Source organism: Hemicordylus capensis, chromosome 10, assembly GCF_027244095.1.
Source record: "Hemicordylus capensis ecotype Gifberg chromosome 10, rHemCap1.1.pri, whole genome shotgun sequence".
Lineage (NCBI taxonomy): Eukaryota > Metazoa > Chordata > Lepidosauria > Squamata > Cordylidae > Hemicordylus > Hemicordylus capensis.
Window position 1 is genome coordinate 19,209,329 of NC_069666.1, and position 27,484 is coordinate 19,236,812.

General features: G+C 46.7%; 1 protein-coding gene across 2 annotated transcripts; it reads right to left on the minus strand.

The window, feature by feature from the left end:
- Positions 1-194: 194 nt before the first annotated feature.
- Positions 195-27,484, minus strand: CLK3 (CDC like kinase 3). Of its 2 annotated transcripts, none has more exons than XM_053272677.1 (13): positions 27,319-27,484; positions 19,985-20,136; positions 14,955-15,171; positions 12,363-12,456; positions 12,029-12,095; positions 9,741-9,857; positions 8,705-8,871; positions 6,624-6,718; positions 6,003-6,162; positions 5,799-5,881; positions 3,583-3,662; positions 2,840-2,930; positions 195-604 (listed from the first exon to the last, which is right to left on the minus strand). In XM_053272677.1, the coding sequence occupies exons 2-13, from the start codon at positions 20,134-20,136 to the stop codon at positions 419-421; spliced, it is 1,509 nt and encodes a 502-aa protein (XP_053128652.1). In that variant the 5' UTR covers positions 27,319-27,484; the 3' UTR covers positions 195-418. The 2 variants fall into 2 exon arrangements, with proteins under 2 accessions (XP_053128652.1, XP_053128653.1); XM_053272678.1 differs by having other exon boundaries at positions 6,003-6,132; positions 27,319-27,480.

Sequence of the window (27,484 nt, forward strand, 5' to 3'; positions counted from 1 at the left end):
ACTGGCAAGCTGGCTAGTGAATTTGTAGCTGCTTGACAGACAGATATGTAGCACAGCAAGAAATTACTTTGTAAATCCCCAATGCAGATTTGTGGCAAGATATAAAACCACTGCTTTATTGTTCAACAGGGGTGGGTGGGGGGAATTCAGTAGGGTTGAGAGCAAAAATAGCTGGACACCGTCATACAAGTAAATTATCAAACAATATGAAACACTTTATTTTAACTTTACAACATATAAATATATGAGACAAATCTGTGCTTTTGGATTGATGTCTCCTCCCCGCTCCACACGCCCAGGGTCCATTTGACATTGCACCAACACCTTAGAACACTGCGCTGAGTCTCCATAACCAAGGTCAGGCCCATCTCAGAGTATGTACATATATCCCAACAGGTGTCTCCACCATCGCTCATTGTCATCTGCTCAGGTCCCGGCTGGAATCTCGGCAACTGATCCGCCTTTCCTCTGGAGATAAGCCCGTGAAGAACGGGTGTAGCAGAGCTTCAGCGAACGTGATCCGCTGGGAGGGATCAAACGCTAACATTTGCCTCATCAGATTGAACAGTTGTAGGTGCTCGGAGGAATCCTGCAGCATGTACATCTAGAAGGGGAAAGTGGGGGTGGGGGAGGGAGAGACACAAGAATAAGAACAAGGAACAGAGTGGTATTGCCCCCGAGTACTGAAGGAGATGAGATCATATATTACGGCAGTGAAAGGTCCTTCATTGTAGTGCAACAGCTAAACCAAAAGGAATCTGAAAGTGTTTTAAACAGTAGTTCTGGAAAAAAAAAAAAAAGACCACAAAACCACCATGGAAAAAATTGGTGGGCTAGCATATAGTATGGAAGAAGCTGAAACAGGCCTATGGGCTGACCATGCATCTACTAATTGCACCACACCAGCACACAATTAGTATTTGGCACAGAAATGTCCATAGTGGGAGTTGGTTTTCATTTCACTGTTAAAGTCGTTTCTTAGCCCACCCTGGCTAAGAGAAACCATTATGCAAAATTGGGAGGAGCAACCTGTCGTTGGCCAGGCAAAGTCATTTTGCATAGATTACACGGATAGGAAAGTTCAAGCAATTAGATATATGTAACAATGTTTGGCTGCAAAAGGGAAGCAAAAGAATCGTTTGAAATTGGTAGGATTTCAGCTTCAAGCATTATTCATGTTATGGAATAATCTCATATCGTAAATGAGAATCTGAAAACCATCTGCTTCTCTTGGGCATGTTGTTTTGCAATTATTGATCTGATTGAGTGTTAAACCTGTTGAGAACAACCATTAAAATCTGATGGCTATATTCAGAATTTCTTCTTTAAAATACAACACACATTTTTAAACCTTTCCACCAGCACACTATGATGTAAGAAGTACTGCATTCAGATCATTTAAGAGAATATGGTTATCTCTAGGCAATTGGGAAGTACAACTTTATTTCGCACAAACACACCCACAAACTCTCTCTTCAAAATATATAATGGGTAAGCCTATGCCAAATGAGTAATACACACCGTTTAGGCAACTGGGGTTCTTCCACAAACAACGAGATGTCCAATCACCTCAATTTGCTTTGCCAGGGATGTGTGTTAGCCACCACCCTCCTCTTTGCATATTGACACTTTTTTCACAAAACCCTGCCCAGAATCATCAGTTCAATAAGGCAGTGCTGTGGAATGATTTAGAAAGCCTGTAACCAGCTGACTACCCAAGATAGTGGCCAAGGCTGAATGTCGGCAAGTTGCAGTTTGTGCCAGATGTTTCTGGAAAGGACCCGGTCAACCTTCTGCAGCCACTCAAGCCCCAACTAGGGATGTGCATGAACTGGTTCAGAGGCCCTTTTATGGGCCTCCGAACTGGCTTGAAGGTCCGGCGGTTCGAAGGTGGTGGGGGGAATAGTTTTAAGGACTGGGGAGGGTACTCTTACCCCTCCCTCCTGCTATGTTCCCCCCACTGGCACGATGTCTAAGAACGGCCCCATGGGGAGGAAGCAAACATCCTAGCCACCTTGGTGTATGTCAGAACGGAAGTACCAGGAGCACACGTGCAACGTACGCACTGAGCACTTCCAGTCTGCTGTACACCAGCGCTGCAAGGAGGCACACTGCCACCTCACAGGACCGTTTTTAGACACAGCGCCAGCGGGGAAAACATGAAAGAGCACTCTCCTCAATCCTTAAAGCTCCCCCCACCACCTTCAAACCAGCAAGTGCCGGTTCCACGCACACCACTAGCCCCAACCCTTGCTTAGGCCAGATCAACTGCGGAACATAGCACAGCCTGGCTTTTTCACAAGAAGTCACTTGCTAGATTTGTTCAAAAGCATCAAGCTGGATTACAGATTTTTAGAATTCAGCATCAAGAGTGATCTGACAACTGCCGATGCATCTCAAAGACAAGAAAGCAGAATTTCCTACTCCCTAAAATATGGAACTCTATTCACTGAGTTTCTCCACCACCCAAGTGAAGTGCCAAATTCATGAAAAGTTCTCAATGATCGTAGGTGGAGACATGGTCTCTTATTGCTGCAGGGTAGAGAAAAGAGGTGTGTGTGGGGGGGGGGGGCGGGGTAGGAAGTCTGGCCACTTCCCAGACTAAGAAGGGAGGGAGACCAAACTCAAAAGCTCAAGTATACAAAGAGGTGGTGTGTTTCTGGCTGGTGTTTCAGAGGCCACACTGAGAAGCAAGCAATGGTGATAAACCCAGAGATCGGTTTTTACCCAAACATCTTGGGTGAACATTGTGCCATTGTGTCTAGGCAGATTAAGCCAAACAGATATTTACTTTCAGAGCAGCCAAAGCTTTGACAGCAGGAGATGGAGTAGCTCTCACCTGTAGTGGTTTACAGTTCTCTTGGACATATCTGCCATCAGATGTGTTCTCATCCCACACCAGGCTTCCCTTGTGAAAATACTTCTGCTTCCTGTGTGGGGAGAAACACAGGAGACTATTCAGGTTGTCAGAGAACATATACGAGCCTTCTAGAGCTATGGAATCCCTTTCCCAAGAACTCCAATTAACACATGACAGTCTAAAAATGTACAGAACGTTTACACCATGTAGGAACATAGGAAGCTGCCATATACTGAGTCAGACCATTGGCCTATCTAGCTCAGTACTGTCTACACAAACTGGCAGTGGCTTCTCCAAGGTTGCAGGCAGGCATCTCTCTCAGCCCTATCTTGGAGATGTTGCCAGGGAGGGAACTTGGAACCCAGATGCTCTTCCCAGAGTGGCTCCATCCCTTAAGGGGAATATCTTCCAGAGCTCACACATGTAGTCTCCCATTCAAATGCAACCAGGGCAGACCCTGCTTAGCTAAGGGGACAAGTCATGCTTGCTACCACAAGACCAGCTCTCCTCCTATGTGCACAAGGTCACAGTCTGCAGGGTTTACCCCCTCATATGGGTATTGCTCTTTCACAGAATCTTTGTGATTTCCTCCAGAACACAATCATGGAGTAAATATTGTGACCAAGTCTCTTTCCCCCTGTAACGCTCTTCCCAGAGTGACTACCTCTGATCTGTGGATGCCTATTGTGGTATCCCAGGGAGAGAGAGAGAGTAATTCCTACCGTGTTTTGCGGACCATTTGTTGTGGGATTGGGCCGAGGATTTTCTCCATCATCACAAGATGCTCTCTGTTTTCATGAGTCTGTGGAGTTAAAACAAGAGTGCTTATTTATGACGACGAATATTTATATGCCACTTTTCAACAAAGGTCCCCAAAGCCGTCTACATAGATCTAAATAAATAAATTTTATGGCTCCCTGCCCCCAAAGGACTCGCAATCTAAAAAGAGACACACCAGCAACAGCCAATGGAGGGATGCTGTGCTAGGAATGGATAGAGCCAGTTGCTCTCCCCCTGCTAAATAAAGATAAAGGGCAAAACCCCATCTTTACCCCTGCCTCCCCAACACTACCCCAAGAAGCAGCACCAAAGTCATGTTTGTTTCTAGTTCTCAAGACAACAGACTGGAAGTCCCGTGGTGTAGTGGCAGCCAACTCATACTGCAAACATGCCAGAGGACACAATAAAGGCATCCTAGTGACAGATGAATAAGGGAGCGTACCCTTTACAAATTTTACTTCCTGCTGTGCCAATGTTACCACTTACTAAGCGGGCAGTCACATCTTAACAAGTAAGAAGAGGTTGAATGCACTTCTGCACCCGAATCAGAAACCTATAGAACTGAGGAAAATTAAAGTTCTCCCCGCCAGTGCACAGGAAGAAGTTAACTGGTGACTATCAGTTACATACTCTGCGCGACTGATTTAACACTTGGGTAGTGGTCCTCTGGATTCACCCTAGAAGGACTGAAATAGCACCACAAGGAAATGCTGCAACCTAGGCCACCCTGCTCTCCGGCATCCTCAACCCTGGGGCCTCAAAGTAAGATTGGATATCCATGACCAATTCACAGGCATTAGTTCCTCCAGTCTTAAAATGAGAAGACCCAGCCTACTGCTTCTAAATGGGCAATGCAGAGGAACTGAGGAAGCTGCCTTCTGCCAAGGCAGGCCATTGGTCATTCTAGCTCAGAATGGCCTACTACAGCCACTGGCAATGGCTCCAAGGTTTCAAGCTTTCCCAGCCCTACCTGGAGATGCTGCCAGGGACTGGGTCTGGGATATGCAGAGCAAATGCTCTGCCGTTCAGCTATCCTACAAGAGACAGGGCTTCCATGCAGTTGCCCATCCAACTGCAAGCCAAGGTGAACCCTGCTTAGCAAAGGAGACAATTCCTGCTTGATACCACAAGACTTGCTTCTCCCATCAGGGGCAACTGTTCCCTCTAAGAGGAATTCCCAGATGTTGTTGACTACAATTCCCAGCATCCCCAGCTGCAGTGGCTTTTGCTTGGGGATTATGGGAGTTGTAGTTAACATCCAGGAATCCCTCTTAGAGGGAACACTGATCAGGGGGGGTGGGGCATGCAGGTAACATCTTCATCAAGAACACAGACCCACCGATTACATATCAGGTGGCTGAGTTTGCAGAAAGGAATTGGGAGCAGCGAGATAACTGCAGACATCCAAGCAGAATCTCTTGGCAGCTAAAGGAATGCCACAAGGCCTGCCTACCAGTGGGGTCTCCCGCTTCAATGCACTCTGAGCTGCAGGGGGTGCCTTGCCCAATCCTCTGGCTAAAGAATCACAAATAAAAAGAGTAAAATGTCCACAGATGAGAAAAAACCATGTAAAATGAAGAAAAATGCAGTGGAAAACCAATGAACCATATAAAACATATTAACCATACTTTTTATAGATACTAAATCACAATTCATATATACCATTTAGAAAATCAAATGCAATCAATATAAATGTAAGAACCATATTATTATACAAAACAGATAACCATAAAGCAAAATATATGGGAATAATATGTTTTATATGCTTCATTAGTTTTCCACTGCATTTTTCTTCATTTTACACAATCCTCTGTCTGGCCAGGCCAACTGCCTGCCTGTGATCCACCGTGGTATAGCAGAGGTTCAAGATGGAAAAGTCTGTTTCTGCAGCTTCTGCCATGGTTAACATTGGTTTAGATTTAAAGACTGGGCAAAATCCAAGCCATTCAGTGTTGAGAAAAGCTCCCGAGGTTACTATTGAGGAAAGCCAATGGTTTAGGGCTGGGTTCCCTCCAGATGCTGCTGGACTGCAACTCCCCAGCTACAATTTATGGTGGCTGGGGATGATGGGAGTTGTAGTTCAGCAGCATCTAGAGGGCCACAGGTTGTCACCCCCTGGCTTGGGGGGAAGGCGTCTTGATGTATTGCAGTTCCATACCTGAAAGAGCGTGAACCCACGGTAATACTCAAAGAGGATGCAACCGATGCTCCAGACGTCACATGGCTGCGCCCAGCCCAGCTCTACAAGGGGAATACAGAACACTGACTGAATCCCGGCCACCTCTGCATGGCCAGGATCCGCACCCACCACTTCTTTAGCCCACCCTCCACTCCTCAGAGACAGCAGCTCAGCTCCACTCACCTAAGATCACCTCTGGCGGGCGGTAATGCCGCGTGGCTACAATGGTGGTGTGATGCTCATGGTCGAATGTGGCACTCCCAAAATCGGCAACCCGGATGCTTGTGTTCCTGATGGCCTTCTCCTCACAGCTCTGCAACAGACCCCAGCTCCATTCAGTGGCCTTCCAAAGATGAAGCAAGCCTTACAGAAGGAATGCCTTACAGATTGCTATTACCCATCGGCTGTCAACCGCCCAGAGTTTGGGGCAGTGTACAAATAGACAAAATCAATCAAAGATAAAAAGGGAAGCCATTGTGCACACACTGCCTGGATTTCGGCCATGAAACTCACTGGGTGCCTCTAGGCCAGTCACTTTTCTCTCAGCCTAACCTACCTCACAGGGTTGTTGTGAGGACCAATATAACCATGGACACTGCTCTGGGCTCCTTGGAGGAAGAGCATAGTAAAAAAACATAAAGCACTGAAAATCAAAACAAGCTAACATTCAGCATGTCAAGGTGTGCACAGAAAGCGGGGTAAGAAAGGACACAAATCACTGGACAGGTTGTCATGCCTTCCACACCTTCTGTTCTAATAAGGACAGGCTGCTCTACAACATTCGCACTCTCAAACAACACCCACCTTTTTCTCATTGAACAAAGTATCATATTCTGAATTTACAAACAAGATGTTTTCAGGTTTGAGGTCAGTGTGAGTCAGCTGGTTGTCATGTAGAACTGCAGAGAAATGGCACAGAGAAAGAGAGAGAGAGAGGCTTTAATGACCCTTAAATTCTTACCTGCATGTTTAGCAAATAGAAACTCTCCACTTTGCTAAGCAGGGCTTGCCTTGGTTTGCATTTGGATGGGTGACAGCACTGAAAGTTGTCTGCTGTAAGATACCCCGCCCCCTTTACAGGATAGGGCCCTAGCACAGTGGTAGAGTGTTAGCTTGGCATGCTAACAGATTCAACCCAGATTCAACTCCTGGCAGCATCTCCAGGTATGGCTGCGAAAGATTTCTGCCTAAAACCTTGGAGAGCCACTGCCAGTCAGTGTAGACAAGACTGAGCTAGATGTGGTCTGACTTGAGAAGAGGCAGTTTCCTCTGTCTATGTCAGTGGGTGAGTTTCAGAGTTCCAACCTCTTCATTAAACGGCTAGCACATCTATTTAGAAATACAGGTAAGAGAATCAAAATTATGCAGGCCTGGATGCATAAAATGACTACCCTCAATTATTTACATAACATGTACAATATTTATCCAAGCTTCAGGCAGCTGTTAAAGAATGCTTGATGTTTTGGGAGCATCTGGCGATACTCCTCCTTGAGCACATAGGAAGCTGCCATATACTGAAACTGACCATAGGTCCATCTAGCTCAGTATTGTCTTCACAGACTGGCAGCGGCTTCTCCGAGGTTGCAGGCAGGGATCTCTCTCAGCCCTATCTTGGAGAAGCCAGAGAGGGAGCTTGGAACCTTCTGCTCTTTCCAGAGCGGCTCCATCCCCTGAGGGGAATATCTTGCAGTGCTCACACTTCTAGTCTCCCATTCATGTGCAACCAGGATGGACCCTGCTCAGCTAAGGGGACAAGTCATGCTTGCTACCACAAGACCAGCTCTCCTCTCCATGAAAGACTCCTTCCACATTCCCACCCAAGTTGTATGGGTGTGGCTGGATAACAGACTAACATTAGCTACAAAAACCTAAAACGAAGGTCCATTCACAGATATGGGATATATAAACTCAAGACACATGATCAGGCTTTGGGCCAGCTGCTGAAAATGAAGAGTTTATCTTCTTTTATAAGCACCCCTCTCTTTAAATTCAAGTTCATAAATATACATCTTCATACTGCAGGGGTGGCAAGATGTGTTCCAATAAGACAACGCTGCCTCACCACAGAGACTTCTGCTCAGATCCAGTCTGGTTTCTGAGCTCTTAAGACACACTCCAATTGCTTTAAAGCTGCTCTCTTCAATTCTATCTTGGATTGTTTTTCAGCACTCAGGATTCTGCACGCTGAAAAATTTGGTAGCCAATTCGCCATCACTACTTCCCTGGCGATCTCATGGGATCAAAAGCAGCAGTTCTGCCTAGAGGCCACATTCCTAGAAGCCTCACTACTCTTTTTTTAAAAAAATCATCATTATTAATTTAATTTATATACCACTGACTCCAAAGGCATATCTTTTGATATGCAAACTCTTCAAGTTGTGAGTAAAATAATAAAAAAATACTGAAAATCAAAACAAGCTAACATTCTTGTTTTATTATCTCAGTATAATACATATTGTTAAGATAACAAGCATTGTTAAAGGAGGAGAGCTGGACCTGTGGCAGTAAGCATGAATTGTCCCCTTTGCTAAGCAGGGTCCACCCTGGTTCGTATCTGAATGGGAGACTACATGTCTGAGCACTGGAAGATACTCCTCTTAGGGGATGGGGCAGTTCTGAGAAGAGCACCTGCATGCTTGATTGCAGAAGGTTCTAAGTTCCCTCCCTGGTATCTCCAAGATAGGGCTGGGAGACACTCCTGACCATAATCTTGGAGAAGCTGCTGCTAGTCTGGGCGGACAATACTGAGTTAGATGAACCAAGCTCAGTATAAGGCAGCTTCCTATGTTCCAGAAATATGGGAAACTGACAATTGTGAACAAAAGTCCTAGCCTGCAAGAAGAATGGGCATATTTCAAAACAAGCACAAAATATGTGGCACTCACATTTCAAAGCGTGGCAGAGCTGGAAGGCCATGTGCCGGATCTGAGGAAGGGGGTAGGGGAGGAAGTTGTTCTCCTTCAGGAATTCAAAGGTGTTCTTGCCCAGGAGTTCAAACGCAATGCACATGTGGCCATGGAAGTTGAACCAATCCGACATCAGCACACACAAGCTGGACCCCAAGAGAGACAAGAGTCAGTGGGAATATTGTTCCCAAGGAAACGGTGTTGCCCATTCTCTTTCTCCCTGAAGCCAGACTCGTTCTAACAAGCATGAGTGACTGAATGTGTCTCATAAGGTTCATGGTGACATTATGGGGTGGCCATTAAGAACCTCCCTGACTTCCCACCAAATTAACTGATTACGGCATTAATTGCAGAAATGGGGAAATTTAGCTTTAGGGAGCCAGCCAGAGCTTCCAGGTGATTTGAGGATAACCCAAGTGTCAGGAGATTCATCCTGCTCTAGCTGGATGCATTATGAGTATGATGAAAATTGACATACTGCTATTCAAAAGAGTCCCCCAAAGTAGTTCACATTGCAAAAGGAATAAAATGGACCCCTGTCCCAAAGGGGCTTCCAGTCTAAACAGAAATGAAACCCCCCAGCAACAGCTGGTTGGGACGCTATGCAGGACTGAATCATTTCCACTCCACTGCTAAATTTATGAGAGCCACCACTTTAAAAGGTATCTCTCCGCTCAGTCTGCATGTAGCTGGAGTACCACCTGTGTGTAAGTATACAAGAGCATCTGCTACTTAAATACCTCAGAATCAAGAGGAATAAAAAAAAAAAAACACTACAGCATGATAGTACCCTGGGAGAAAGGTGGCAATCCCCCTTCCTCCGAGTAAGGAGAGACAGCTGGTTGTTTCAATACTTTACTCTCAGAGCATCCTGAAAAAACTCTGCCTTGGGAGCCCCCCCGCCAGAATTTATTTATTTATTATTTATTAAATTTATACCCCACTCAAACTTACGTCTCTGGGCGGCTAACAAGAGGGTCGTTAACATCAAACCAATCCTAATGGCAAGACTTACTGTTTGTTTTCCTTGTCTTTTTCTTTAATTTTCTTTAGGACATTGATTTCTAGCCGGGCAGCCTCACGATACTTGCCCACATTTCGAATAATTTTCAAAGCTACCAGAGACTTGGCTCTACAAAGCAGGGTGGGGCGGAGAGGAGAGACACAGACAGACAGGAGAAAGAGAGTAACGAGACGTGAGCCATGACAAACACCAGATGTCTCCAGGCACAGAAGCTGCTGCAATCAAATTCAGACCGATTCAACCCGGAAGGGAGAGGAACCAACTCTCACCCCTGCAGGGGCAAGATACAGGGCTGCTCAACTTCGGCCCTCCTACAGATTGTTGGTCTACAATTCCCATAATTCCTGGCTATTGACCGCTTGGCTGGGGATTATGGCAGTTGTAGTTCAGACATAGCTGGGGGGCCAAAGTTGAGCAAGCCTGGACAAGAACTCGAGGGTTCATCTGCCCTTCACTTCCTCATAGTTGTGCCAGACAGTTCGTAAATGAAGACCCCAGACAAGCTCACAACTCAGCAGGAGGAGCTCTCTGCCCAGCTCAAGCAAGAATGAATTGCCACTGCCAGGTTTCTGTTCAACTGAGCCAGCGGAGACCAACTCCAGGGGCAACCATAACTATCAAGGGACACTCTTGCCACAGCTGGTGGGGTGGGGGGAGTTCCTAGATGGGCAAGAACAGACTACCTCTGCAGTTTCCTGCACTGAGGAGGGGGTTTGGCTAGAAGACCTCCGGGGTCCCATCCAACTCTAAAATGCGACTATTCTATACTGCCCTCCCACTCAGCCATTTTAAGACCACTGACTAGCCAGAAGTCTTGACTGGTGGGGCAGGGGAGGAGGAGGAAATGCAGAAAGCTTAGCATCAACCTACACCAGTTCCAGATTTTGAAGGGAGAAAAGAGGCTTATTATAGTCCTTCATAATCACGTCACATCTGGTCAAACACAGCACACCCCAAGGCATAGGAACATAGGAAGCTGCCTTATATTGAGTCAGATCATTGGTCCATCAAACCCGGTATTGTCTGCACAGACGGGCAGCGGCTTCTCCACAGCTACAGGCAGGAGTCTCTCTCAGCCCTATTTGGAGATGCCGGGGAGGGAACTTGGGACCTTCTGCATGCAACCAGGCAGGTGCTCTTCCCAGAGTGGCCTCATCCCAAGTGGAATATCTCCCAGTGCTCACACATCAAGTCTCCCATTCAAATGCAAACTGGGGCAGACCCTGCTTAGCAAAGGCGGCAATTCATGTTTGAGACCACAAGACCAGCTCTTGTCTCCCAGAGAAAGCGACAAGTGAAGTAGATGAGGCACTGAGTGACTATGAGTCCTGGAGAAGAGGTCTGTCAAATAATCTGTCATTCAGATTATTGATTGATTAAGTGCCGTCAAGTTGGTGTCAACTCTTAGCGACCGCATAGAGAGATCCTCTCCAGGATGATCTGTCTTCAACTTGGCCTTGAAGGTCTCTCAGGGGTGCATTCATTGCTGTCGTCATCAGGTCCATCCACCTTGCTGCTGGTCATCCTCTTCTTCTCTTTCCTTCAACTTTCCCCAGCATTATGGAAGGGAGCTGGGTCTTGGACATAATGTGTCCAAAGTATGATAGTTTGAGCCTGGTCATTTGCATTCAGATTATACCGTCTCCAAACTCACATGCATCAAACACACCTTCTCAGGTGGGACCACTGCTCAGTGGCAGAGCGTCTGCTTTGCATGCTGAAGGCCCCAGGCTCAATCCTTGGCATCTCCCATCTGAAACCTTGGAGAGCCAGTGCTGGCCAGTGTAGACAATACTGAGCTAGATGGAGCAATGATCCGACTCGGTATATATCGGCAGCTTCTGAGGTTCTTTGTCCACTAGGCTGACCCCATGCATCTGATCATGTAGACTCAAGGGCCTAACAGCCATTCAGAAATTCAATGCATTGCATGGCCATTTGGAAGGAACAAGTGCATTTTAGTTGGCATTCCCTGTCATTCATTTTAACATGTCCTGACACCAGCCCACTGTAGGACTTGCCTGCAGAAGGTCCCAGATTCAGTCCCTGGCAGCCTCTCCAGGTAGGGCTGAGAGAGACTCCGGCCTGTAACCTTGGAGAGCTGCTGCCAGTCAGTGTACACAATACTGAGCTAGATGCACTGACAGTCTGACTTGGTAAAAGGCAGCTTCCTGTGTTCCTAGTACTTGGAGTTCAAGACGAGAATCCTCTTTCAGTCCCTTTCCAAAGCAACAAAAGCTCGTGGTTCTCAATGCATTGAGGCACAAGGGATGGCCTACCTGGCATGGTCCACGCACTCCACGACTTTGCCAAAGGTCCCTTCCCCCAGGCTCCCAACAATTTCATCTAGGAGAGAAAACAAAAGCAGATGTGAGCTCTGGGGACGTGGGGGGAGCGAGGCCTTTGTAATTTCACAGCATTCAAGTCTCAAGAAAGGCTCTCTCACTGTTACACTCTTTAACACACAAGTGTCTATGTTCTGTTTCAAGCAATTACTGTTCAGTCCATTTATAAGCAATAAACACTAGAGACCCCTCCCGTACACTGAGAGCGATCTCATCTAACATGGGGATAGAAAGTAGAGAGGTAAAGTTTTACGAAAGGTGGCTGTACATCGCTCTTGGAGCCAATCGCCGATCCTGCACACCAGGTGACCTTCCTTGTCATCTTCCACGCTCCTGCTGCGCTTATTGCTCTGTTGGCTTCTCTGCACACACCGCCCCCCGAAACGCCATCCGACCAATCGCACACAGCGGGCAGTTCCGATTGGCAGATTGAGGAGTCATTCAAAGGCGGAGACGACGATGCGTCGGTGGTTGGATTTTCCAGATCCCAGCATTTCATAAGGCACACAGCATATATAACGATAGGGATATTGCAAGGGACACGTCAAGACACAAACCGACTTCAAAACAAAAGTTAAAAACAGCTACAGGTATGTAAAGAAACTGATTGGCTGCGGAAGGCAGGCCTCGCAGCAGCACCACGTGGTTCTTGAGCAGGGAGCAGCAGCTGGGACGCTCCGGTTTCTGGGGCACCCTCCCACAGACGCGTCTGCCCCCTCTGAATCTCCAGCGGGGAGAGACAGCAAGCAGTGCAGGAAGGAGGACTGCACTGTCATTAGCAGGGATGACGGGCAACCCAGAAGGCCAGGAGAAGCTGGAATTGCCACAGCCTCATCCCCCTGGGAAGCCTGTCTCACTGCTCCGGGGACCTGTCGATTCCAGCCTGATCAGCACTGGAAGGAAACCACTGCAAATCTGACTCTGTTCTATGCACTTTACAAGCCTCGCTTAATCGCTTCCATGGACCCGTGCCGGATTAGTTAGCTTTAGATTCCAAGCCAAAATAAAGCTTAGTGGGCGCCAGGAGTCGACACCGACTCAATGGCCAAACTTTACTTTAGAACTCTAGAAGCAGTAGCCAAGTATGGAGCCACACAGCTGAAGTGCTACTGACCACTTAGAAGTACCAAAAATCAACCAGCTTAGAGAGACATCAGACCCCCACTTCCCCAGTTCTCAGGCTCATAGTTTCTGCTCTCTTGGGGGTGGGTGGGGGGAGAAGAGATTTCAAATCCTGTATTGCTCCTGACAGCTACAGAAAGAGGAAAGGGGGAGAAAAAAGCCACGCCATCCAAGCGATCCTGAAGGGTTCCACTATCAGAGTTCTCCCAGGCCCTGAGTTGGTCAGTATAGCCTTTGAAACTGTGGACAGTGATGGTCGCTTTACGCTGAGCTGCAAAAACAGTTTGCAGGCTCCCCCGCCTGTGGCCCCCACCCCCCGTTTCACCTTCCATTCCCCTTCACGGCAGAACAAACTACATACAAATCCTAAGAGAGTATCTGAAACGGAGAGAAGTTGAGAGAATACTTAAGATCCTTAAAGAAGGTTGATAACATGGAAACAGTTTGGATCACGCCAACCAAAATCCGTACCCTTAGCACCACACACACATACTGTACATCATTATGGGACAAATTGTGGAAGGGGAATCATTATGGGGGCATTAAAGTAATTAACTTAGGCTCTCAGACATAAGCAAGTGTAACTGAATAAAAGGAGGAAGGTCATGGCACATTCCAGACCATTCAGGTCTTGGCAACAGAACTTCTGTCACATTTACGTGCATAAGAGCAGCAAACTAACACTAATTAGAATATTCACAATTTCTGATAACTGGAAAGTATGTGAAGCAAAGCTGTCTGCGCATCTCAGTATTTCCTCGTCTCCATGTTCGTGACTTTCTTTCTCTCTTTGTGGGCAGGAATGGCTGAGTGGAGGTGGTTTTGGAGCTGTTTGTGAATTATAGTCAAAAACAAACATTCTAATAAAGAATACTAAATAAGGAAGATAGCGTGAGTTGCAATCAGGAAGTACCAAAACAAAACTGAAACCAAGAGTCTACGCTGCAAGTTGTAGCCATTTCTTGTGGCCTGTCAGGTGCTTGAACCTCCCTGCACTCTGAGCCCCTGGTGGGCCATTTCTTGTGGCTTGAACCTCCCCACACTCTGAGCCCCTGGCAGGCCACTAGTTATGTAGGCCTACTATATTTATCAGGTGAAACAGAGGTAGCACTTAAGAACGAGTATGAAACCCAAATACAATGAATGTTCACAGCACTTACTGTTTTGGGGTTTCATACTGCTTTATTACCAGCCTTGTCCCAGAAATATTGCCCATGAGGGCTGTAGGAAAAGAGAGCAAGATCTACAACCCTAGCAATTCTAAGATATGCTAAGGATTCCGCCCTAAAAACATGCGGGCACTGGTGCAATTGCCCCTCTGTAGCTGCAAAGGAGTGCTTTGTGCCACCAAACGCAACCACCAGGAATCACAATGTGCAGTTATGGAGTGGATCATCACATGTCCAAAACGAAGGATGTGGCTCAACCATTCTGAGCCATGCACACCAACGCCCCCTGGATCAGTATGGATGTGTGCCGTATTTGGTTCAATTCCCCTCCCAATTCATCTTGAGAAATGTTCGTGTCTTGGGCACTACGATCATTCACAGCTGAGCTAAAGACTTAAGTGCACCTAGCACAACCAGTATCACACCAGAACAAGAAAACTGAATTCTAAACTGTACTGAGGAGAAAGAGAGGGATTAGAAGTACTCACCCAGTGTTATTCAAAGCTGGAAAAGAGCTAAAAGCTAGTTAAACCCTGACCAATCCGAGACTCATTCTGGATGCTACTCACCGAGGAGGTACTGCTACAAGACCTGGTCCTGCGTTTCCGGCAGCGGTGCTGGTGCTTCCGTGTCCGGTGACGTTCTCTGTCCCGAGATCTCCGGTGGTGACGTGAGCGACGTGTAGAGTAATAGTCCTCTCCAAAAGATGAACTTCGCTCTTCAAACCTGTAGACATCACTGTCTGCTCTGTCTCTGTATCTCCTCTGGTAGGCCATTCTGTCCTGGCTGGATCGCAAAAAAAACCCACACAATTACTAAGTGATAGGAACAAGCAATACAATGTAAAATAGACACACTCTGCTTCCTACCCTTTCACTGCAGGGCAGGGTGAGACCTTTGTGGTAGTCAGAACAGCTGGTTTCTTTGAGTTATCTTTGCAGAAAGAGGCAGCCCAAGCTCCCAGGACTGGCAGACCAAGTAGCTCAAATGCATTCTCAACACACCGGCCTAACCACTCACTCAGCACACCCACCGATTACTACACAACATAGCACAGGAAGTCTAACCACCCAATGCCTATGCCCCATGACATAACCAACCAACCAACCAACCTCTGAAAAGTATACAGTGTACTGTGCTTGATTGGCCAGCAAACTCGCCTGACCTGACCCCATAGAGAATCTATGGGGCATTGCCAAGAGAAGGATGAGAGACATGAGACCAAACAATGCAGAACTGCTGAAGGCCGCTAATGAAGCATCCTGGTCTTCCATAATACCTCATCAGTGCCACAGGCTGATAGCATCCATGCCACGCCGCATTGAGGCAGTAATTGCTGCAAAAGGGGCCCAAACCAAGTACTGAATACATATGCATGCTTATACTTTTCAGAGGTCCGATATTGTTCTATTCTACAATCCTTGTCTTCTTGGTTCCATGTAATATTCTAATTTTCTGAGATTGTGGATTTGGGGTTTTCATGAGCTGTACGCCATGATCATCACAATTATAACAAATTAAGGCTTGACTTATCTCACTTTGCATGTAATGCATCTGTCTCATATATCAGTTTCACCTTTTAATTTGCATTACTGAAATTAATGGACTTTTGCATGATATTCTAATTTTCTGAGTTTCACCTGTACATCATTTCTAATACACCTTTCAAGATAGGGAGTGTTTTGCAATTCTTATTTGCTCTCCCAACCCTATAAAGTGGCTACAACATGGTCAGACAAGACACAGTGATTCTCAATGGGCTTTATGGATGAACAAGTATTTCAGTCTGAGCGCCTTGTATTTTAAACCCAACACTTACTCTAGCCCAGGGTTCCCAAACTTGTTGTTCAGCAACATCTGGAGCACCACAGCTTGGGAAACCACTGCTATAGTCACTGCGCCATACCACTCATTTTTAAATTTTATTCGAGTACCCTGAAAATGTATTTCAAAAATGATCTTTTAGAAATATGAAACCGATCAAATATTATCAATATCTCAAAGTGGCAGCCCCTTCAATGTGCCCTTCTAGCAATTCTCCCCTCAAGAGACTGCTGAACCAAATAGTGATCTCTCATTATCAGGGAAATTGGCCAACATTGGCCATTTCACATCCACTGGGCTCAAGTCACTGCTGACCTTTGAGTCTTCTTTAGTTTCATCTAATCTAGCTCCCCATGCCCTCTGCCAAGCAGTGCAATGAAATCCTACGCAAGTGAAATCCTTTCAGGTTGGTAACTTGTGAAGCCAAAGAGAGTGGGTCTTCCTCCTCAGCCCCACAGTTTATTTCAGGAAGGAGGACACAACCATCACGTACTTATCATGCAAAGACACACAGTGTTATCACTCCCTAAAAGGACACATTTCCACAGGCTGAAACAAGAGATTAAATGTTTTCTCTCTCAATAATTACACAAATCCAGGCCTTCTCCAGCTCTCTCCGTTCATTAGACACGAGGCACCACTTTCAATGAACTATTTGGCTGGGCACTAGACAGAACTCTCTATAATAGGAGTTCTCAAACTTGGGTCCCCAGATGTTGTTATACTTCAACTCCCACCACACAAATAGCGTAAAAGGATCTGAAACTAAGAATCCGAAACACAACCCAACAGATCCAATGATACAACTAGAAAAAGAGGAAATAAGGAATGAATACATAAATGAAAACTATATTTTAAAATTATAAAGTCATATAGTGATAATGATGGATCGTGTGAGGCAGAAATGCTAACAAAACATAATACACTGAACAGCAATTGATCCATAATAGATATTACAATGACAGCACTCCAGTGATAAGCTGTTTCAAACTACTTTGTCAAATGTCCATATGGATCTATATTGTTTCTCATGAATCAAATCTTCAATGAAACTTCAAAGCTTTGTTGAAAAAGATGTTTGAAGATAAGAAACCTCAATCTTCTCCTATGATGCAACACTTGCAAATTATTTGACAACCTTACTCTTCAAAAGTCTCTGAGATACTCAAATCTTTGAAGAGTAAGGTTGTACTCATCAACGTCATCAGGAAAGCAGTCATATTTTAGACAAGCACTAACCAACATATTGTTTTATTCTGAAAAGTTTATTTTCCTATTTTAGACGTACTCTTTTAAAAAGACTTTCAGGTTCTTAATCTTGAATTAAATAATTAATTCATCCCTGGCAATATCCTTAATCTAGACGAGGGGTGACAAACTGCGGACTTCCAGCAGCTGTAAGCCTACAACCCCCATCACTCCTGGATACTGGCCACTGTGACCTATGCAAGCCAGAGGAGGAGCGGGGAGTTCACTGGGGCTGAATCCTTGACTTCTGCTCAACTTCGGCCCTCCTGCAGATGTTGGCCTACAACTCCCATAACCCCTGGCTATTGGCCACTATGGCTGGGAATTATGGGAGTTGTAATTCCAAAACAGCTGGGGGGGCCTAAGTTGAGCAGGCCTGACTTAAGGGGTTCAATGTAGGCTGCCACCATCCACTTTATTTTGATGTGGGGAAACCCACTGCCTGTATAAGGTTCCTGGGAGGGGCCAGCATGGTGTAGTGGTTAGAGTGCTGGACTAGGACCAGGGAGACCAGAGTTCAAATCCCCATTCAGCCATGAGACTTGCTGGGTGACTCTGGGCCAGTCACTTCTCTCTCAGCCTAACCTAGTACACTGCTCTGGGTTCCTTGGAGGAAGAGCGGGATATAAATGTATAATAATAATAATAGTAGTAGTAGTAATAATAGTGGCAAAATCCTCCCAGAAGGGGCTGAGCAGTCCTAGGCCTTCAGAGGTGTGTGACTAAGGCAAACCCAAATGAAAAGCAGCACACCTGAACAAGGATTTATTACTAGATTTAAATAAAAAGGTATACGTTAAGGAGGACAATTATAAGAGAGTTTTCATTAACTCTGGCAACACAGCTTTCAAGTAATAAAAAGAAAGAAAAATAACTTTCCTAATGCAACTCTTACTACTCACAGGCTGTGGCCTTCCCAAATCCCCAGCAGAGCTCTCTCTTCTCCAGGTGGCAGCTGTGCCAGAAAACCCTGCCTGGTCCTCTGGATTGGTGGCTTGGATTTCCCGGGCTTCCCCCACCCCACCCCCAGTTGCCCTAGTGAGGCCAAGTCCTCCCCTTAAGCCTTACTCTCACTACGTAGGACAACAACAGCTGAAGGGCTGCAGTTGCACAAGGGCTGCCAACTGTCCCGCAGTGTGCATGATGTCCCTACTTCCTGGGGAGAAATGCTCATCCCGTTTGGGACTCAATTCCCCCCAGTCCTTGACTGTTTTTACTTTTAAAGCTGCTGCTGCTGCTGCACAGCAGCAGTGGTGGTGGTGGAGGAGCGGGGATGGCGGCGAAAGCTCTGCCCACCTCCCGCTTACCTGGCAAGGCTGGTGGTGATGGGTGGCGGCTGCTGCTGCAGGGCGGTGGATCGGAGATGGCGGAAAGAGAGCTGCCAACCACCCAAACTATGACGGGTGAGGTCAGGGTGGCGCACTGGAGGCAGGCGCTGAGGGGCGCGTGCTGGAGAAATGGCAGTGGAGCTCCTCCCTTGGGCCCGCCTTCCTCTCAGATGAGGAAGGCATTTCGTGTGCCCAGGCCTGAAATCGGCCCGATCGACCTCATTTGGGAGGAAGGCAGGCCCAACGGAGGAGCTCCTTCGCCGATGTCTCTCCTGCTCACCTCCAGCGCACTGCCCTGATCTCACCCCGTCATCGTTTGGGAGGCGGGCAGTGCTCCTGCCACCATCTCCAATCCACCGCCCTTACCTGCAGCAGCAGCAGCCACCCAGAACCACCAGCCTTGCCAGGTAAGCATGCCCAGCAGCTGGCAGCACCCTTGCCACATAGGGCCAAGACCCCGCACTTGTGTCCAGAATTCGACCAACCTAATGTTGGCAACCCTAAGTTGGACGCCCCTGAAGATGGTCACAGGCCAACCCAAACAGTAGCTTTATACTTTCCACTTTCAGGGGAAAGGCGAGGGAGGGTGGGGACAACACTGCTCTCTCAACAGCCACCACCATATCCAGAGGCAACAGACTTCAGATTATCAGATGTTGGGATCAAAGTTGAGGATGGTTACACCCATTACACCATTACACCCTGCTGGTGAGCTTCCTTGACCATCTGGCTGGCCACTGCTGGAAACAGAACACTGGACGAAATGGCTAAAAGGAACCTCCATGCCAAATGAGCAAAGAGGCACTTTTTAAAAAGTGGTGATTCTCTTTATTTAGCAGGGGGAGAGCAACTGACCCTCTCCAACCCCAGCATAGCATCCCTCCAGTGGCGGCTGTTGGTGTCTTTCATATGTTTCTTGACTGTGAGCCCTTTGGGGACAGGCAGCCATTTAATTAATTAATTAATTTCTGTATGTAAACTGCTTTGGGAATTTTGGTTGAAAAGTGGTATATAAATACTCATCGTATTTGTATTCCATGACCAACAGCTGTTGATCAGCCTATCCTCCGTGATTGCTACCGCACAATGCACGAGTTCTTTCTAGCACGATGCAACAAAGATTCTAAACTCTGAAGAAGAACTTGTATCCTAAGCAGGTATATACAAAAGCCCGCCCCCCAAGCAGCGCCTTGACTCGCCTTCTAGAACGTGATCTCCTCGAAAGGTCCCGCCGGGCTGGATACCGTGCTCTTCCTTCATGATGCTCTCTGCTGCGAGACCGCCTCTTCTTCCATCTGTGGCTCGTGTAGGGCTCCTGCTCCGGGGAGCGGTAGCGTTTACAATGATGCATCTAGGGGTACAGGGGAGACACTTGCATGAAGACCAGAAACCCCTCTCCAGTAAAATGAGCTCATCCCAAGTTCTACTTCTTGGCCAACCATGCTTTACTACCTTTCACAAGCCTTTGGTGAGGCTGTGCTATATTTTAAGTGTTCTTTAAAAAAAAAAAAAAAAACACCTTAGGGAGAGTCAGACTAGTGTGTTGTGAAATCCAAACCCAAAGAATATTCATAGCAGCAGTAAAAAAAAGTCCTTTGTGACATAGGCAAGAGACCCACTAAGACTGATCATGTTAAAGGGATACTGCCTATGCACATAAGCCACCTAATGGCGCAGCAGGGAAATGACTTGCCTAGCAAGCATGAGGTTGCTGGTTCGAATCCCCACTGGAATGTTTCCCAGACTATGGGAAACACCTCTATCGGGCAGCAGCAATACAGAGAGATGCTGAAAGGCATCATCTCATACTCCGTGGGAGATGGCAATGGTAAACCCCTCCTGTATTCTACCAAAGATGACCACGTTGTTCTGTGGTTGCCACGAGTCGATACTGACTCGACGGCACACTTTATTTTTACCTATGCACATGATACCTTTTAAGAATTGTAACTCAAACGTAAGATGAGCAGCATAAAGGGGCTGCTATTCTGGCATCTGTTGCCTGTTACCAGTAATTCTATTTTAGTATCTATGTTTATGAGAAGTGCTTTCAGGACGGCAGGTGAGATCCATTTCAATACTGCCTCTGGCAGAAAGGGCCTAGTAAAACAAATGCGACAGCCAGAATAAGAAATGCAAATATAAAAATCAGCACATATGGCAGGGAGAACTCTGGAGCAGCTGGAACACACTTTAAGGCTACAATCCATCCTTGTTTATTTGGGAGTAAGCCCTACTGAACTTGGATGGAAACATGCACAGGATCAGGCTGCAAGTGTTCTTAAGGAACTAGATGGCTTAAGATGCTCCTCACGAGCATTTTTTTCATTGATGTGCAGAATGAGTTTTGTTCTGGGCAGCAGTATCAAGGCAGTGTGTGCGCATGTGCATTCAGAGTGAGACCTTCTTGATTTAACCTGAGTGGGATCAAAAATTAGCTGATATCCAAAAACTTGTGAGCGCATGCACGTGCACATGCCTTCGGGAACACTGCTCATGAGACTCAGAACAAATCACCTCTTGGTCAACAATCTCAGTCAGCCAATCCCCTAATAACTGTGCAAAGAGGCACCTTTTAAAAGTGTTGATTCTCCTTATTGAGCAGGGGAGAGCAACAGGCCCTATCCATCCCCAGCACAGTATCCCTCCAGTTACTGGCACTGGTGTGTATCTTATGATTCTTTTTAGATTGTGAGCCCTTTGGGGACAGGGAGCTAACTTATTTATTTACTAGCTGGGCCGGGCGCAAAGCATCTGTGCCTCCGGCCGGCCCAACCACCACCAACCACTGTTCCCCCACCACCACCACCACGCCCGGCTTTCTGGCTGGCTACTCTCCCCCACCCACTGCCCGCTTCTCACCCCCCTCCCCATGTTTTCTGGCTTCCACCTCCAGCCTCCTCCCTCTCCCAGCAGACAGCCCAGGCCAGCCAGAATGCGTTAGGATGTGCGTGTGGGCAAATACTGGCAGAAGTGATCCTTGCCTTACCCCTCTGAGCATTTCCTGTGCACAGTTTTGCATAAAGGGCCGCCCCCCCCCCATCGCCTCACACTGAAAGCATGCAGCACAGCTTGGAAAAAGGCATGTGCCTCCATGCAGTATCAAACTAATTCTATAGTGTAGATGATTGGCCTCTCTCATGCCATATTAGTGTCCTCTCAAGATTTAGAAGCCAAATTTAAATAAAAACTGACCAGTTTCTTGCACTCAGCAGGAGAGAATCAAGACCAACATACAGAACAAATCCTCTTTCTATAGTTGCTAGAGACAGGACCAGAAAAATACAAACTCCTTATATTGAAAGATCAGCATTTTCAAGTTCCTGAGGCACATAAAAATGTTTAAGCAAATTTTAGTTTATGAATTAGCATATTTCTTCCAAATACTAAGATCTGAAATCAGATTCCCTATTTGTTCTTCTAACTGGGAGTCAACATGAAGAAAAATTCAAATATCACTAATTTAGATAAATTAAATAATTAAATTTAATTCTTAAATACCACTCTTTAAGAAGCTCCAGTACAAAAGGCAGGCAAGCAAAGGGACATTTTTAAGAACCCAGCGACAAGGACAGTTGGATTTGTTGGCCTGCAAGCAACCAACGACCACAAATGCTCAATTAAACTTGCATCAAATCCAATGAAAGGGACCAGACTAACACAGAACTCAACAAAATTATAATTCAAAGTCCCTTCTAAACATTTTATTAATTATACTTCTAGTGAATTACTATGTTTGCTTAAAACTATTTTCTACCCTACCAAAGAGGCTCATGATACTGCTGGCCAATTTCTTACATTCTTTTACAACTTTAAAATTCAGGGGCCAGTTTGGGGTGGGAAAGTGCATTAATAAGCCCTAACAATTAGAATAATGACAAACAGATAATACATCTAAAATATTAAATGAGAGAAGTGGGCCAACACCTTCAGCTTAATTATGGATCTCTGTCTGAATACACGTTAAGATAAATTAAAACATTTAGGCTTTGACAGACCTCCATCAAAAGGATATCCCACAACTATTTTAAGGAGAGGGAGAGAGTGTGTGTGTTTGATTAGATCCAATGGTAAGGATCTATTAAAAAGAGCAAACAAGAAGGCCAATCTCTTCATGGGTGAACATGAAATAAAACAAGGCAGAACACACTAATACAGGGGTGCACAACTTAAGCCCTCCAGCTATTGATGGACTACAACAGTCACAAAGGCCAAGAGTCAGAGATGATGAGAGTTGTAGTCCAACAGCAGCAGGAGGACTTAGGCTGTGTACCCCTGCTCTTACATATTGAATGCAAGTCTTGTATATCCTTAAGGCACCTAAAATTATGATGAACTTCAAACCCCAACATCCTCATCCTCCACCATCCCAGTTTTGTATTTTGATACTCCCAAATCTGCTGTATTCCACCGTGTACATATAAAGATAATATCACCAATCAGATTGGGGTGGGTGGGAGGAGAGAACGGAACAAAAGAACAGTTAAAACTAATAAACCTTTATTCACCTGATAGGCCTATTTCAGACATTAACCCAGCTTAGTAGAGGACTACATCTGAACTTAGCCGTCCTTCCAGACAGGACAGCAACTTAATCAGACAAGGGGGATTCCCTCCTACCTCACAAGCACTCTCTGACATTCTGTTTTGTCATAACAGTAACTCGTTATTGACATGTTGAAGAAAGAAAGAAAAAAGAGTCACAACTTCCAACCCATGTATCCACTGTCTGAAAAACAAACAAACCTACACAGTAAGGCTCAGTCCATGCAATCAGCAGCATGAGGGAACTCGTGTTGATCTTTAAAAAAGAAGAAGAAGAAGAAGAAGAAGCCAACAACAACTTTACAGCCAAAGCTGACAGTGTTGCAACCAGCAGGTCTTATAAAGGGAGATTGATGCTTAAAGGAAATAACAGAAGCAAGCAGCTCTTCCTGTTTGAGTGCTAGCTGAAGCAATCAACCTGTACCTGGATTGTGCCTGTATCTGGGCTGTACTGCTTCAATTGCAGGTGCTGAGTGTTCATATAACTGAACACTATAACATGCAGGGGGTGGGACTGTACACAGGACGCTGAGACAGCAGGGCCTGGGACTGACCTTTCTCCTCCACATTGACTTTTCTATTCTGTTTTGCATTATGTCATGAGCATCCAGCCTGAAGTGGTACAGGCCAGCCACAGCCCATGCCTCGATAAGAATTGGGCCAGAATCTATATCCATGGGGGAAAGTAGCAAACACATGTCCACAGTGGCAGGGGAATGTAGGAAAGGGACATATTCAGAAGAGGTGTTCTTCCCTACACACAGAGAACTGTTTTGTAGAAAATATTTGCTCACAAGCCCCTGCCTGCACCCTACAGTCCGGTTTAACACCTCAGTGAGAACTAAGCCAGAAATTGTGTCCAATGGTGGCTAATGAAGTAGAGTCATCCCTTGCCAACCACTAGGGTTCCGTTCTGGCAAAATCTCGCTGTTGCCAAATTCGCGGTTGGCGAGGCATTAAAGTCTATGGGGAACAGGGGGTTAGGGGAACCATGACTGCAAAAAGACCTAAAAATAAGGGGTGGAAATACCCCCCAAATGCTTTAAAAACCCCTCAAAACATCCTGTAACATCACCAAGAGTCAGCAAGAAGAATGAGCGGATCGAACCCCTGGAAATTCTTTGAACTCCCCAAAATCACTCAAAGGCATTTTAAATTGGCAAGGTCACCAAGAGGAAAGAGCAGATCAAACCTCTGAACCCACCAAAATAACTGAAACCCCCCCATCACTAAAAAAAACCTCGCCAACTGCAGATACTCAGGTTGCAGTTGGCAAGACCGGTCACAATTTCCTATTTGAATATACTCAAAGCTGCGGTTGGTAAAACCATGTTTGTCAAGGGATGACTGTAGTCCTCCATGGCAAGGAGGTAGTAAATAGTCTCATCAGGCTACGCTAAAAATCTTCCCCGGCATGCTAGTTTTCTGTTAATGCTAGTTTGTTTTTTTCTTAATGGGAACTGCTTTATACAGAGAAACATCTGATCATGTGAGCCCTGACCTGCAGTCTGAAATGGTACAGCCCAGACACACATTTGCCCTCAGACTAGGATCCCAACTCCACTTGTTGAGAAAGGATGCAGAGGAACCTGGGGATAGGCAACCTGAGGCTCTCCAGCTGTTAGACTACAGCCAGCGTGATGTAGTTTAGAGTGTTCAACTAGGGCTGGGGAAACCCAAATTCAAATCCCCATTTAGCCATGAAACATACTGGGCGACTCATATCTCAATCTAATCTACCTCACAGAACTGTTGTGAGGATAAACATAACCACATTCAACACTTTAGGCTCCTTGCAGGAAGAGCAGGATAGAAATGGAACAACACACACCACATAGGAACACAGGAAGCTGCCATATACTGAGGTCTATCTAGCTTGGTCTATCTAGCTCAGGATTGTCTTCACAGACTGGCAGCAGCTTCTCCAAGGTTGCAGGCAGGAGTCTCTGTCAGCCCCATCTTGGAGATGCTGACAGGGAGGGAACTTGGAACCTAGATACTCTTCCCAGAGTGGCTCCATCCCCTAAGGGGAATATCTTACAGTGCTCACACTTCTAGTCTCCCATTCAAATACAAGCAGGGCGGACCAGGGGACGTCATGCTTGCTACAAGACCAGCTCTCCTCTCCTAACAAATAAGCAAACTCCCATTATCACCAGCTGGGATGAAGGGAGTTGTAGTAGTTGGGAGTCCTGCAGGAGCCCTGGTTTAGAGTACTGGATAAGGACTGGGAAGACCTGAGTTCAAATCCCCATTCAGCCATGATACTCAATGGTGATTCTGGACCAGTTACATATCTCTCAGCCCAACCTATTACTACGGATATTTATATGCCGCTCTTCAACCAAAGTTCCTGAAGCAGTTTACAAAGAAAAATACATACATAAATAAGATGGTCCCCTGTCCCAAAAGGGCTCATAACTTAAAGTTAGAAAAACATTGTATCCTTCCTCCTCTGGAAACACCTGAAGACAATAAAACAAAGGCTCCATGGCATCAGTAGCGTGGATTCTCAGTGTCCCTGGGATCACAGTGATTATCATGGTACCTGTCCCTCTCCCCTGCTGTCAGTCCACAGCCACACTCTGTTGGCTTCCCCTGGCCTGCACCCAGGAAATGCCCACAGGAATTAAGGAACTCTGGAAATTGTAGTTCTTGAGACACCATTTTACACACATACATCTGGAGCAGACATATTTAGCTCCAGCAAAGACAGCTGTTCTTGCTGGAATTCAAGAGAGCAGTAAATGGAGGCAGAGTGTTTAGAATGTTGGACTAGGACCGGGAACGTAAAGTAAAGCGTGCCATCAAGTTGATTTCAACTCCTGGCGCCCACAAAGCCCTATGGTTTTCTTTGGTAGTATACAGGAGGAATTTACTATTGCCTCTTCCCACACAGTATGAGATGATGCCTTTCAGCATCTTCCTATATCACTGCTGCCCAATATAGTACCAGCAGGGATTCCAACCAGCAACCTTCTGGTTTTTAGTCAAGCATTTCCCCGCTGCGGCATTTAAGGTGGACCAGGAAGACCTGAGTTCAAATCTCCATTTAGCCATGAAACTCACTGGGTGACTCTGGGCCAGTCATGTACCTCTCAGCCTAATCTAACTCACAGGTTGTTGTGAGGATAAAAATAACAATGTACTCTGAGCTCCTCAGAGGAAGAGCAGAATAGAAATGTAAAAACAAACAAACATTCAGAGTGGCATCCATTCAGCCTCCATTACTACCAACCTCACAGGGCTGTTGTGGGGATAAACATAACCATACACACTGCTCTGAGCGCCTTGCAGGAGAAACAGGACTACATTGTAACCAACTGATGACTTAAGAGACAAACACCCATTATCCCCAGCTAGGATGATGGGAGTTGTAGTCCACCAACAGCTGCAGGGCTGACTCACGCTGGGGACAAGCTGAGCGGGCCATAAGACAAGGCTTCTCAAGTTTGGGTCTCCAGATGTTGTTGGACCACAACTCCCACCAACCCCAGGGATGATGGGAGTTGTGGTCCAACAACATCTGGGGACTCAAACTTGAGAAGCCCTGCAGCCAGAGGCCGGTGAGACCATCAACTCCCAGCCAGCAGCTCGTCCGCGTGACCTTTTCGCGTCCAGGGACGCGGTTCCCGGCCCCTTGCTACGCAGCCCGAAGCTTCCTTCGCAAGGGACGAAGGAGCAAAACGGAGCCGCCCGAGCACGTACACATCCCGCGAGATTAACCCCCGGGTATCGCGACAGGTGCGGGGCGGCGCCGCGGCGACGGCGTTCCAGGCAGGGGCTCCCTTTGGGCCCCCCCGGGGAGGGCGAGGGGCGTGGCCAGCCCCTGGGTGAGGAGAGAGCAGCCCCGCCCCTCGCTTCAGGTCAGGGCGCCCCTCACCGCGGGCCAGGCGCGGCCTACTCCGACTAGGCCGTCGCGGCAGCAGGGCGGGAGCCTTGGCCCCCGCCAGACCACAGCGAGCGGCGAAATAACTCCGTCTCTCACCGCTGCTTTCGGCACGAAGCCCGAGAGCGGAGCTTTCCGCCGCGGCCCTCCGACTCTCCTTTGCCTCCTTCTCTAGCGGCGGCGACGTCGACGACGAAGAAAACGACACTCCGCGCAGGCGCACTCGCGAGCTCTATGCCCCGAGGAGGCGTCGCGCAGGCCAGAG

Bases quoted from the DNA above. Each gene is read 5' to 3' on its own strand.
- CLK3 (XM_053272677.1), bottom strand. From the start codon at position 20,136: ATGCATCATTGTAAACGCTACCGCTCCCCGGAGCAGGAGCCCTACACG. The intron at 6,163-6,623 runs GTGGGTGTTGTT...CATCTTTGGAAG, and splicing joins CTTTGTTCAATGAGAAAAAG to GCCACTGAATGGAGCTGGGG. The intron at 2,931-3,582 runs GTAGGAATTACT...CTCCCCACACAG, and splicing joins CAAATGGTCCGCAAAACACG to GAAGCAGAAGTATTTTCACA.